The sequence below is a fragment of the Pagrus major genome, chromosome 7, assembly GCF_040436345.1.
Source record: "Pagrus major chromosome 7, Pma_NU_1.0".
Lineage (NCBI taxonomy): Eukaryota > Metazoa > Chordata > Actinopteri > Spariformes > Sparidae > Pagrus > Pagrus major.
Window position 1 is genome coordinate 34371108 of NC_133221.1, and position 15017 is coordinate 34386124.

The 15017-nt window shown below is 40.4% G+C and overlaps 1 protein-coding gene across 1 annotated transcript in view; it reads right to left on the minus strand.

Annotated features, from left to right (window-relative positions):
• clcn6 (chloride channel 6) overlaps nt 1-15017 on the minus strand; it is a 74446-nt gene that overhangs the window by 10510 nt on the left and 48919 nt on the right. Inside the window, exons 14-19 of the mRNA XM_073469786.1 lie at nt 14231-14360; nt 13096-13249; nt 3078-3234; nt 2819-2925; nt 1934-2120; nt 580-740 (exon numbers count right to left, since the gene is read on the minus strand). Of these exons, the coding sequence (XP_073325887.1) occupies nt 580-740; nt 1934-2120; nt 2819-2925; nt 3078-3234; nt 13096-13249; nt 14231-14360 (896 nt within the window). The remainder of the gene's footprint in view (nt 1-579; nt 741-1933; nt 2121-2818; nt 2926-3077; nt 3235-13095; nt 13250-14230; nt 14361-15017) is intronic.

Consider the following 15017-nt stretch of genomic DNA (forward strand, 5'->3'; position numbering starts at 1 on the left):
CTGTCATTAAAATAGGGACCAGAATGCTGTAATAAATTGTTGTTATACCAAACAGGAGAGCGGTCACAGAGCTTTATGTTACATCCCATATGTTTCTGAACAGCAAACCAAATTTTCAAGGAATTGCCTATGATTGGCCCAAACTTTCTACACACAAATCTAGATTTTAACCCACAAAATAGTATATCTGTCATCCTATATGGTTTTACCATCTCTTTCTCTATCTGACGCCAGGGTGTGACAACATTCTCATTGCACCAAGTTGTCTATTGCTTATACTAACATTTCTTAGGAATAGAGGCAGGTCTATGCTGCTCTCTGCTGGACATCACCTCTTCACTTTGCATGCAGTTAGGGTGATTCAATTTAAATTCAAAGTTTTCATGTGATCATGACTCAGTTAATACAAACCAACATAGTGAGCAAATAACAATGTACATTGTATTCCCCCTTATCTTTATGTTTGTTCACTTTTAATTTCAGTCTACACGATATTTCAGTAAACTCTGATATTTAGTCGTCTCAGTGTGTGACCTGAACAGGTAGGACCTGACTAGTGTGCCTGTGTGTCTGTCCTACCTCCTCTCTAACATCTGCTGCAGCAGGTCTTCTCCCTCCTCTGCTGGCTCCACTGCAGCATTCTGCTCATCACAAACATTCCTCAGCTCGCTCGATGGGTACGACTTCATGGATTGACAGCGCCGCCTCTGTTCGCCCGCACGGGACATCACACTGGATTTCTATATGCAACAGTGAAGGGTAACTTTACACTGATGTGTGAATCTGCATGTTAACTAATAGATGCAGACACAATGATTTTGCTGCTCCATCACAATATGAGAGAAATGCAAGGTCAATATTTTCCCATTGATGGATTTGATTAGAAATCTGAATTGATTTTGGTGTGCGTGCATTTGATTCAGAATGCAAGGTGATACAATCTTCTATCATGTTATATGTAACTTAACATTGAGACATCAATATGGGTCATTCCACGCCAACTTACCCAGAATTCAGAACTTTTCTCTCTTCATGTAGAAAATCTATTCTGAACCAAATACAAACCAAATAACCATTTTTCATTGGATTAAGTTGAAATTTGCACTGAACGTCCTAGAAAAAAGATTTATTGTGACTAATTTGACTGTAAACATTCAACAACAACTATTTAAATGAATACATGTGGTAAATCATCCTTCAGGTTTTTTTTATGTTCAGGACAAATTTCAACCCAAACAAGAGAAAAAGTAGCAATTGGTGAGTTTTAGATTACACATACAGAGAACCACAAAAATGAACTGGGAGTGCTCAGGTGAGCTGGTGTGGAATGATCCATATATATTATGATATATTATAGTTACAGGAATTTCAATAGATGAGAGACCAATCAGTCAGGAACTAATCTAGTAAATAATCCAATAAATACATTTTTGCAGTCCTTGATTCAAAATATTTTCCACATTGGCCTGATGCAAGCAGAGATATTAAAGTTTAAATGTTTTATTTTAGGTTATGGTCTAAGGAGAGAGCTCACTGGGTTTTTGAACTTGGTCTGACACGTACAAATGGACCTCTATCGCCAGCTATAGGTCACACTGCTGAACGCACTTTCTACATATAAATCGGCAATGTAGTGTTGTCAACGGGAAATGTTTCCACAAGAAAGGAATAGATTCACAGGAAAGAAGGACTTAGAAGACAAGGAGAAAAAGACTGGAACAAATGAAATGAAAATGGCTAGAACATACACAGACGACATTTATATTCCATTATTATAGAATTGTAGAATCTTATATTAGGCTGGCAGCATCATTAGAAAAGTGTTTCACAACCACAAGGTCATTCCAGTCTGGTGGACTGCCCTCAACCCTCCCCTCTCTTTAACCACCCCCTCTGGATATGAGGCTTAAATGTACAATGGTACAGGACAGACCTTGAAGCGGATGTTGTTGCTGACCAGGATGTTTCCCTTCATGAAGTCCTGCTCATTCTGTCTGTTTTCAGTGACCACAGGGAAGGCGTGGTACACAGTGGTGCGCAGGATGCTGACTAGAGACTGGACCCGGGTGTGGGGGTACACATAGGTCAGGTTGGGCTCCATGATATCACTGGCTGTCAGCCTTGGAAAGATGAGGGAAAAAATACTCACAGATAACATGAACACACAGAATGAGCACTAATGTTCAGTCAGTATCGGTGAAGCAAGGAGGATGGAACCACCGTGAAGAGGCACAATACTTGCTTTTTCTATCTTAATTCAATCTTAAAGTGTTTAATGTGCACTCACACTTTAAGATTGAATTGTGAGCAAAGGTAAAGGTAACACTTGGCTCCACAAAGTGGAGGAATTAAATCAGCTTGTGATGAGCAAAAAGAAAAGCAAACAGCAATCACAATGTTTTACCCTGTAAAATAGCAGCAAATCGGACTCAGCTGTCTACAATACTCACAGATTCAGCTTTAAAGAACACAATACCAGGTGTGACTTACTGAATGGCTGGGGTTTACATGCACTTTCTTTGTTTACAGGCTCTGCTAGTGCATGGAGGCCGCATCTTAGGCTTTGGTTTTACATGCAGGCCTCTCTATTGTGAGGACCATATGGTGAGGTCCCAACAACAGCAATCCAACGACTTTAAAAGTCATGAAGTTGGACCAAGGCATAACACACCCTCTACCGGATGCAGCAATGTCAACAAACTAGCGAAATGGCACAGACCAGAACAAAACCTCAGCGCACCTGGCACAGGCCAGCACTTTGCACCATGCGCTGGTCAGACAGAGACCTCAGTCTTGTTTGTTACATAATAAATCTTACTTGTCCATCTCAATCTCAGTCTCCCATTCCAGCAGGGGCACGCCTCTCAGCTGGATGTGAATGTCATAGATGCCCTTGTTGAAGAAATCTCCAGTCCACTTGGCAACCTAATAGTACAAAAACATTTACTACATCAACCCAAAAGTAAATACATCACTGTACCATTCTGAACCTATCAACCAATCTGTGTTCTCATTTCATATAGAGGCTTGAAATCCTGTGATTTTGCTTTATTGTTTGATATAACTTCACAGTGTACCATTAGAGTGATCATGATGGGCAGCCCATATGTGATTTCATTGGTGGATTCAATGAGGATGACAGTCAGACTGATGGTCATTCTGACCACGCCTCCAAGGAAGGCAGCGGCTCCGATGAGAGCGAAGGTCCCTGAGTAGATGTCCATTCCCAGTTTCCTAACACAGGGGCAGACACACAATGAAAACCAGTATCACTCCAGTCAGAGGGGAGTCAATGTGTGATGAAAGCTGATGGAGAAACAGCTGTGAGAATGTGTGGAGTGAAGTCATTCACTCATCATCTCCTCCCTCCATGCTAACGAAAGTCAGGTGAAGTTTCGTAGTCCACAAAACATTTCTGGAGTTTCACAGCAAAACAGCTTTGCAGCATCCTCCTAAACACCTGAAGTGGTTGGGGACTTGTTTTAAAACAGAAAAACAACCAAAAAATCCATCAAATGGTTCCACAAACCAAGCTGCTGTAATCCAAGTCTCCAGAAGCCCCGAGATCCCAGACTGATTTGATGTTACTTACACCCTCAACGTGCGACAGGTGCATTTCAGACGGGTGATGTGCTAACACTGTAGCTTAGCAGCTACAATGCACACTTTCTTTGGGATGTGTTTGCAAGTCCCCAGCTACTTCGGGGTTTAGTTTGACATTTTTCAAAATATTGTAGCGGATGTTGCAAGATGCAAGACAATGTTTTTAAGGCCACAACACTACTTTAAGTAGATACAGTTATTGATGCTTTTGTATATTGTTTCTATACACAGGTAAACATGTCATACAGTATGTGGCATTGTTACAGGGTTACGGTATACAGCAACAACGCTCCTCGTTGGGGTTGAAGAGTTGTAAATACCACTATGGCCCTGATAAAAAAAATTGATTGTCAATACTATGTCCAAAGATTTCAGGACATAAAACTGCTCCTGGTTTGTTTTTACAACAGCTGTTCTATCAGAGACCAGTTAAAAGAACTTGAGTGTGAAATACAACCCTGAACCGCTGTGTAAAACATAATGAAAACAGAATGCAAACATTTGCAAACAAACTGTTAACTCAGTGCTGAGCCCATGTAATAATCTCCTTTATACAATCATGTGTTTCACAAAATGGTGTAGCTCTCTGCATCCTTTCTTGTGCCTTTCCATAATCCTCTTTCATATCCAATCATTATCCTATCATCTGTTACCAATGAACCTGTTTACCTTCAGAATGTTCCAAACAACTGTTTTTGGAGCATTCCACAACTTTCACAGTTCTTTGCTGCCTCTGTTCCAACTTGTTATTAAAAAACATTGGCACGGTGGGGCGCTAGCGAGCACCGCATGGATTAGACATTCTCACGGTAGGCTCCGAAACACCCTTGCTAAAATTACATTTATAATCCACGCTTACACTACGAACGTGCAATTATGAGCAACTTTGGTAGACACCTTGCTAAGGGGAAATCTGCAAACCCAAAATCAGCTGCTAAGAAAGACGGTAAAGCTGTTTTTTCAGCTGAAGAGGTGTGAGGGAGGTGAAGAGATTATGAGGCTAACAGTCAAACCGACGCCTGCGGTAGCGCCGACGAGGCACCAAGCCCACAGCCCACACTGGCCAGTATCCTAACAGCTATTGGGACACTGGAGGAGGGCATAACGACCAGATTCAACACCCTGGACACAAAACTACAACTGGTCCAAACCTCCCTGACCGACCATGCAACACGTATCACAGACTTAGAGGGGTGTGCCTCCGACCACGAGACCCGCATTACTGCCCTGGAGGGACGCTGCGCGGAGCTGATGGAAATCAACACCACCACGAAATGGAAGCTAATTGACCTTGAAGCTCGATCAAGACGCTCCAACATCATAATCACGGGCTTACCTGAAAAGGCTGAGAAGGGCAATCCGACGCAGTTCACCCGCGCGACTGATCTTCACTTTTGGAACTGAGCAAAAAATATTCCAGAAACCGGCTGATGCCGAAAGCTTCATAGACAGGTTTGTTACACCCGCCTCTACCACACAGCAGACCTGAACCGTTCGGACCAACCAGCTCGCTGCCATTTCCAGATGAGCCGCACAAAATCTGCCTGTGGATCTCAGGACTCCCTTTTTTTTGTTATAATTTAGGACTGCTCAACTAGCTTATATAAGTAAGCGTTATGGACATATAAGGGTGGATGAGGATTGTTTGGTGAGCCCACCTATGAGGTACGTTGTGTTTCCTTCATCAACCTACAAAGTTATGGTAATTAGGCACATTCTTGTAGTGTTCAGCTGTCTCTCAATGTGTGAGGGTAATTATGCTCCGCTTCGTTTGGGGAAGCGGATGGGGGGAGGGATTAAGAGTGTATGTTTTTTTGTTTGTTTTTTCTTTCTTCCCTGCTCTTTTATTGTGTAACAGCACCAATCTTAGTATTATTATTAACACTGTCAATATGCAACTTCTTAAGTACAAATAATGTCTTTTTATGGCCGCAAGTAATTCTCCCACCTCGCCACCTGGCCCATTAACCTTACTTAACTGGAATGTCCGAGGCCTAAGAACCGGCTTAAAGAGAGGAAAGATTTTCTCCCATTTAAAATCTTTATCCGGGGACATTATTTTTATTTAACAAACACATATTAAACATACTAAGCAATGGAGACTGAAATGTAGCTGGATCTCACAAATATATCAGTCAACGTTTTCCTCTAAGGCCAGAAGTGTAGCTATACTTATCCGCCGAAACATCCCATTTGAACATATCTCAACCATTTCTGACCCGAACAGTCGTTACCTTATTGTAACAGGCCACATTTTGTCAAGACATGTAACTTTCTTAAACATATATGCACCTAACTTTGACGATCCTGGATTCTTTAGGAAAGTTTTTAATCTTATTCCTGATTTATCAGCCACCCATTTAATTGCAGGATTTTAATGCTATACTTGACCATTTTATTGATAGACTTTCCACTCGTCCCTCCAACCCTTCTAATTCCACCATTGTTCTAAATAACTTAATTGACTCCATGACTCTTGTGGATATATGGAGGCTGCAGCACCCGACTGATAGAGACTATTCTTTTTTCTCGCACATGCACAAATCATATACAAGAATTGACTACTTTCTGATAGATGCTAAATTAACCTCTGATATAATTTCAACCAGATACCACAACATCCTAATTTCCGACCACAGCCCTGTTGAATTAAAAGTAGACCTTGGCAGAGCAAAGCCCACATTTGATTGGCGATTTAACCCATTATTACTCGATGACAAGCAATTTCACCAACAAACAGCCAACCTGATAACAGACTATTTTTATCCCACACTAACTGGGTTTCCATCCAAATGTATCGAATTTAAGAGCGGATTTTGTGAAAATGCGCAAAAAGCAAATGCAAATTTATGCCCGTTTCCATTCGTTATTGTTTTGCGATTATTGGGAGAGGAGGAGTGCGCCGTGAGAATACGTCATTAGAGAGTGTGAATGTATCCATGACAACAGTTGACACTCAGCTGACAATTGACACTCAGCTGACACTCAACATCATGGACAATTTACTGGTGAACTGTCAGCTCTTGGGAGAACATTAGCTACAATTTTGTCAGCGTTCACAGCCTACAAAACCCTCCTGAAGAGGAGAAGGAAAAGAAGATTTTTAATGTTACGAGCGCTGTCGGAGTTTGCTGGAGGGAGACCGCGTCGTTCTCCATTTGTTTGGGAACATCGCCGGGTGAAGGACTTTTGGGACGTCGTACCACGACGTCACATCCGGCTTAGTCATGATTTATTCGGAAAACCTGTTTCCATAACAAAAAGTCGCATTTTCCTTTTATCGATACGCTGACAAATCTACCCCCTCCAAGCGTAAGAACTTTTTTGCGAATTTACTGCCTTTTTTCGAATTTCTGGCGTTTCCATCCAAGTATTTATTCGCAATTTTTGAAATAGTGGCCCAGCTTTCAGCTCTTGAAAACAACTACAGAACAACCGTCTCACCCTCTACACTGAATGACATATTGAAACTTAAATTCAAATATAACACTATTCTTTCCAAACAAGTGAGCACGATGCTACCAAAAGTAAAACAAAAACACTTCAAATTGGCTGATAAACCTGACAAACTCTTGGCGTGACAGCTCAGAAACATACAGGCTAACAGGGCAATCCGCAAAATTAAAACTGAAACAGCAACCATTTCCACTGATCCGAAAGAAATTAATGATTGTTTCCATAAGTTTTATGAGGACCTCTACACCTCCAAGTCCACTGCAGATATCTCGCAGATCTCTGACTTCCTCCGTGCTCTGCATTTACCCAAATTAAGCCCCACAGCACAAACAGATTTAAATTCAAATATTACTTCAGAAGAAATTGCTGGTGCAATACGCTCCTTTCCTAATGGGAAAGCCGCTGGTCCAAATGGATTTGGCATAGAGTTTTATAAAGCATACTTGGACAAAGTCTCCCCCATCATGTTATGGATGTTTAATCATTCCATTGCAACTGGCCGACTCCCTGATTCTCTATATTTAGCTAACATCTCCTTAGTATTGAAGAAAGATAAGGTTGAGACAGATCCAGCCTCATACCGCCCTATTGCTCTCCTCAGCTGTGATCTTAAGGTGTTTACAAAAATACTTGCAAACAGACTCAATAAGTGTATAGCAAGTATAATTTATAATGATCAAACTGGGTTCATCCCAGGCAGATTCTCCTTCTTTAATGTCAGGCGACTGATGAACTTTATGTACTCCAGTTACAGCAAAGATTCCAAAATTTCCATACTAGCTCTTGATGCGAAAAAAGCTTTTGATCAGGTTGAATGGAAATATATCTTGGCTGTGATAAAGGAGTTCGGTCTCGGCAATAACTTTGCTGCCTGGGTTGAAATGCTGTATGCCTGCCCGTCAGCCTCAGTTACTACCAACTATGACAAATTACCTTCCTTTTCATTACATCGTTCCTGTCGACAGGGTTGCCCTTTGAGCCCGCTGCTTTTTGCATTGGTTATAGAGCCCCTTGCTATGAGCATAAGAAATCATCCCTCCATCTCCTCGCTGATTTTAGGTAAGGTCGATCACCACATCTCGCTCTATGCTGACGACATAGTTTTTTTCCTCTCCCACCCCGAAGAATCACTACCTCCTCTGTTAGTTCTTTTGGGGAACTCTCTGGCTACAGGATATATTGGAAAAAAACGTACCTTTTTGTATCGCTACAGTAAAAATGAAATACCTAGGAGTCGTTGTCCACAAAGATCCCAAATTGATTTATAAGCTGAACTACTTGAATATGATAGAAAAACTGAAATCTAACATTGAGGCCTGGAGACTGCTACCTCTGTCCATGTTAGGTCGTGTCAATGCAATTAAAATGGTGGCTCTTCCCAGGTTTCTCTACCTCTTCCAAAACTTACCTATATTCATACCGAAAGCCTTCTTTAAATTACTAGACTCTGTTGTTTTTTCCTTTTATCTGGGGATTTAAAGCGCACCGCATAGCTAAAAATCACATAACCAAGCCCAAACTTATGGGAGGCCTTAGCCTACCTAACTTCCAGCACTATTACTTGGCAGCGAACTCCAGAGCATTAATGTATCGGCAAGATGCACTCCCAGGCAAAGTCTCTGCCTCCACCCCTTCATGGCTGGCAATTGAGCAAGATCTCCCCAAAAGCTCTCTCTCCGCTCTCCTCTTCTCACCAGCCAAATTCTCAACATCCATTACAGCCAACAACTTTATGGTTACCAGCACTTTAAAAATTTGGCACCAAATAAGGAACTCATTTAATTTGCCGGACACCTCTGTTTACAGTCCAGTGTGCTACAACCATGCCTTCCCCCCATCACTAACTGACAGCACTTTCGCTCTTTGGGGAAATAAAAGCATCACAGCTACTGCAAACCTTTACATCGACAACACTTTTGCTACCTTTGCGCAGCTGAAGGATAAATATTCACTCCCAGCTTCACATTTCTTTCGTTACCTTCAGATCAGAGATTACGTTCGCACAAATATATCAAACTTCGAATCAATCCCGCCCCCCATTGAACTGTATACTTTTATGAAAAAGGCTCCTGATTCAAGGAAACTTGTCTCTCGATTTGTTGGCCTCTTTGCATCACATAATCCAGTTTCCACACAGCATTTAAAGGAAGCCTGGGAGAATGACCTTGGTATGACGATTGGTGATGAAGACTGGGAGGCTAGCCTTAAGGCTATTCACACCTGCTCTATAAATTCCAGACACCAGCTTATTCAATTTAAAGTAATCCACAGACTACACTACTCCTGCACTAAACTACACTTTTTCTATCCTACTGTCTCTCCAATTTGCCCAAAATGTAAATCAGCGGAGGGCACCTTGGGCCACCTTTTCTGGTCTTGCCCCAAAATAAACAAATTCTGGTCAGATATTTTCAAGTGCCGGGCAGGACCCGTCACCCTTTAACTGTAACCCTTCTGCAACAAAAGGCAATACAGTACAGTGTGGTCATCACAAAGAGGAATATTCTAACCCTTTGGAAAAAGGAAGAGGTGCCTACTTTTGGGGCTTGGCTGGCAGAGGTCACCAATTTGTTACATCTTGAGAGGATTAGATACACTACTTCCTTTCGTTCTATGACCTTTGATAGAATGTGGCAACCATTTCTGTCTTACCTGTTGAGAGTGGACTAAAGCATTAATGTAATTGCATTCGTGTTTGTGCATGCAGATGTATGAACACAGTATATTTGTATATGCACTGTGCATGTATTTGTGTGCATGTGTGTGCATGCATGTGTATGTATATGCATATCTATATGTAGTTTCTTCTCTCGGTCAAGGCAACATACTATAAACTTCCATCTTATAGCTGGTGCTGATTTTTTATTTTAATTGTTGTACTTGTTGCAATTTTTTTTTTTTTTTATGTACGTAATTTGTGATAAAAAAAAAACAACAAAACATTGGCACTAATTTGAATTATCTTATTATAGCGATGTTTATCGAAACAGAGCCACTCGTAAGGCAAAGGCCTTTTTGGCCGACCCTCATCACCCTCTCTATAAAGTTTTGACTCCTGCCATCAGGGAGGAATACCTTTTATCCAAATTCAACACTAAATCCTACTTTCAATGACTACTGCAGTCTCAAAAATATTGTACCCCCTTAATAGAATTTGTCATAAGAGATACATTTGCAAATCAGGTGTGGTCTCAAGCACACCTGATGCAACCAATCAAGGGCTTCATTAGTTGCATCAGTTGTGCTTGAGATAGAACACCTCAAATACCTGGACTGTTGACAGTGACGTTTCATTGCATGTTAGAAATACGGCTAAGTCAAGAGAATTGTCCAAAACGTTCAGAGAAGAGATCATTGCCTTGCACAAACAAGGAAAAGGATGCAAAAAGATAGTAAAGGCACTGAATGTTCCTAGAGATACAGTAGGAAGCATAGTTCGCAAGTTAAAGTTAAAAGAACAGTGGCTACACTTCCTGGATTTGGCAGAAAGAGGAAGCTATCAATGGCTGCCACCAGAGTCCTGAGGAGGCAGGTGGTCAAAAACCTCGACTGACTGCAAAAGACCTGCAGCAAGACTTGGTGGCAGCAGGCACTGAGGTTTCGGTTTCCACAGTAAGGTGCATACTAAACACTGAAGGGCTCCATGCCTGAACTCCAAGAAAGAAAAAAAAGAAGAAAAAGAAAAGAAAAGTCGGCTCCAATTTGCTCAAATCTATATAAATAAGCCAAAGAGGTTTTGGGATTCTGTTCTGTGGAACGATGAAACAAAACTGGAACTTTTCGGGCCTATGGATCAGTGGTATATCTGGAGGAGGAAGAATGAAGTATACGCTGAAAAAAACACCCTGCCTTCAGGGAAGCATGGCGGTGGCTCAGTGATGCTCTGGGGCTGCTTCGCTTCCTCTGGCACTGGAAACCTGCAGTGTGTGGAGGGCAAGATGGATTCAATCAAGTATCAGGAAATCCTGGGAGAAAATGTCATGCCATCTGTGAGGAAGCTAAAGCTTGGGCATCATTGGACCTTCCAACAGGACAATGATCCCAAGTATACCTCAAAGTCCACCAAGGCTTGGTTTCAGAAGAAGTCCTGGAAGATACTAAAGTGGCCATCATAGTTGCCTGACTTGAACCCCATTGAAAATCTCTGGTGGGATTTGAAAAAGGTGGTTGCAGCACGCAAACCCAAGAATATAAGTGAACTGAAGGCCTTTGCCCATGAGGAATGGGCTAAGATTCCTCAGGAACGCTGCCAGAAGCTGGTGTCTGTCTATGCATCATGTTTGCAGCAGGTCGTAACAGCAAAAGGGTGCTCTACTAAGTACTAAAGATGCTTGTCATGAAGGGGTTGAATAATTTTGAGACTGCAGTAGTCATTAAAAGTGGCATTTTGTGTTGAATTTGGAGAAACCACTTGTAATATTAGTTGTGTTGAGCTATTGAAATTGTTCTTGTTTGATTTGTTTATTGCAAACAGCTGCTAGTTTGTACATTTTGCCAATAAACCTAATTTGTAGTGGGGGTTGAATAAGTTTGATTTCAACTGTATATATATTTTTTTAATGTCTCACTGTATATTTTTATGATGACCTCCTGTATCTTATATGTTATATGTTATGTCACTATGTATTGTATCTATTTAGGATGATGTGTACTGGTTGTGTTGACTACTGTTGCACACCCCTCGGGGACAATATAGACTCTCTAATCAAATCTAACCTAAAACTGGTTTAAAACATGTTGCTGCCATCAAATTCAGAATATGGATATATTTACAAAAATCAATGATACTGATTAGGTCAAATTTTTTAATTATACATACCGTGCCTATGAAAAGTATTCACCCCTTGGATGTTTTCCCCTTTTATTGCTTTTATAAATGGAATCATGGTTAATGTGAAAGTGAAAACAGATTTCTACAAAGTAATGTCAGTACATCAGTATCCCTGGCTACAATTACACCATGAAGACAAAAGAACACTCCAAGCAACTCTGTGAAAAGGTTATTGAAAAGTATAAATCAGGAGATGGATGCAAAAACATTTCCAAGGCACTGAACATCCCCCGTTGTTCAGTTAAATCCATCATTAAGAAATGGAAGGGTACTGTAACTCCCCCTGGCTTGTCGCTACACAGACTCTTTGTTTCTCTTGGCTTTGTTTTGTGTTTTGTGCTGTGCTTTGTTTTGTTTTTGTTTGTTTTGTTTTTTATTGTTGTTTTCTGTCTGCTTAAAAAAAAATGTATAGTGTGAGAAGCTTGACCTGTTGACTTGTTTTTCTCCAATAAAAAAGAAAATATCAAAAAAAAGAAATGGACGGAATATGGCTCATGTGTAAATCTTCCTAGAGCAGGCGGTCCTCACAAACTGAGTGTCCGTGCAAGGAGACTAGTGAGGAAGAGGACTGGAGTAAAATTGCAGTATCCGGATGTGCAGGCCCGATTGAGATCTATCCACACAGACTCAGTGCTGTGATGGAGGCCAAAGTTGCATCTACTAAAAACTGACTTGAAGGGGGTGAATACTTGCAATCACTTATTTTACATTACATATTTTTAATTCACTGACTTTACTTTGTAGAAATCTGTTTTCACTTTGACATCAAATTCCATCAGATTCCATTTATAAAAGCAATAAAAGGGAAAAAATCCAAGGGGGTGAATACTTTTTAGAGGCACTGTATATACTAAATACATAATACAAAAAAAGATCATGAAATAAATATAGACGAATACACATTAAATATAGGATTAGAAAATTATCACAATATGTTTCATTATGTTGAACACAGCGTCACAACTTTTTTGGAAGGGAGGTTGTATTGTTGAAAAAGCATTCTATTGAAGACTTTACTCTGAACTTTTGTTTTTAAATTCTGTGACATTCACTTACTGACCCAGGTAGTTTGTAAGTTTGCTGTTTTGTTTTGCTGTATTGAATGCAATTCTGACTTGTATTGGTACTTGTGATATTTCATAGCCACTGGGAGTGGGGACAGCCAGACCATGGTCATTAGAACATGAGGAGAACATTGTTCTTACACTTTGAGGATGTTGGAAACCAGGCGTCCAAAAGCTGCCCCACAGAGCAGAGAGGGGACAAAGAGACCGCTGGGTACAGACACACCATACGTCCAACAGGCTAACAGGAAGTACAGCAGGAAGAACACTGACAGAGTCACAGGGCTGAAGGTACCTGATGGAAGAACAGGAAGCAGGTGTTCATTATGACCAGTCCATGAATTATATACCTGAAACTGACTGATAAGCCAGGTGAATTAGTCTTCTTTATATCAATTCAATAGTCTCTAGAGATGGGTTTTATACCTGTTTCAGCAACGCCACCAGTGTCACATTCTGCCACAACTTGGATTTTCCAATACCCTTATTACTGTGATAATTGTGCCTTATTGTGGCTGTGATAACATGCAGATAGAGGGCCAGGCACATACCCATAGAAGTGGAGTTACATCCACAACCTACTATTAACACAAATGTTTTCAACTACACCTAGCATCTGAGGAAGTGAAGACCCAGTACATTCAATTTATTTGTGATGGACATGTTCCCACAACAAATGGAAAACTCGTTTGTGCGTTAAGTTCACCATTTTCCTTTATACTGCTGTCTCAACGAAGGTTAGTACAAAGCAGAATGTGCTTCAAAATTGAAGCTCAACGCTGGAGTCAACTTGGATGATGATGATGATGAACTTAGGTGTATATTATTTATTAAATCCATTCCATTTGTATAGCAGATATTAATAAAACAGAAACTTTTAAACATTGTAAGATGTGTTATTACTGGCGAACTGGTTTCAGAGTGGATGTTAAAAGAGTTTTTAACCTCTGTTCAGTAAAGAGCCACACTTTTATTGGCAGAACTGTGCTTTGGCTATACCACTACATGAAGTATTATTCAAAGAGTGTGAGAATAGAAAGCATTTGAAGTTTGCAAGATGGAATCTAATACGTGTTTGACTTAAAGACAATTATATTTATGATCCAGGCAAAAAACGTTGGGGTTCCAACAACGCTGGGGGTTGGACCCCTGACTACACCATCGACAAAATAATGTGTTTAAGTGCCTGGAAATTCAAGGGGAAATGATATATCAAAATGATATGATTTAACCAACGTACAGCTGCTAAGAATGTGTGTGTGTGTGCTCATCTCACCATCCTGGTGGAAGAGCTGATGGATAGCAGCCTCCTGCGGGTTAAAGAACAATGTGGCCATATCATTGTAGGTCTTGTTCGTGCAGAAGAACTGGCGGATGGTCGAGTTGATGTCCTCACTGCTGGACAGCTGAAAAAGACCCTCCAAACTTAATATGAGATAATATAAATACATGATAATGAAGGTAGAGAGAGTGGTCAGAGGACTGTAGTGTGTTGTGAGGCTTCAGCTAACAGGGTTTCTGCAAGGTTCAACCAATTAATTCAAGACTTTTTAAGACCTAACCACGACAAAAAGAAACATTTTAGAACTAGACTAAATAGACACTGAATAGACACTTTATTGTCATTGTATAAAAAAGAACACAACAAAACTGTGTTTGTAGCCATTCTATTCATCAGCTTTCTAAAATCTTGCCCGGAGCATTCTAAAAATCTCACTATTGTAAAATCTTTAAAAGTAAAAATATATCCACAATTGAAATAAAAATATATATCTATAGAAGTAACTTCTAGCCAGTAGGCAGATCTAAATAAACAGTTGTTGTGCAATGAATGAATAAATAAGTAAATGGTTAGTGCAGTGAATGAATGAATAAATAAATACCTAATAAACAGATACCTAATAAACAGTTATAGTGCGGTGAATAAGTGAAAAAAAAATAGTTGTTGTACAGTGAATGAATAGGTTATTGCATAAGAGGTGCTACAACATTTAGCAGCAGTGAGGTCCATATTGCTCTTATATCCTTGTATGTCTGGTAGAGGTGGTTATGGTAACAAGAGC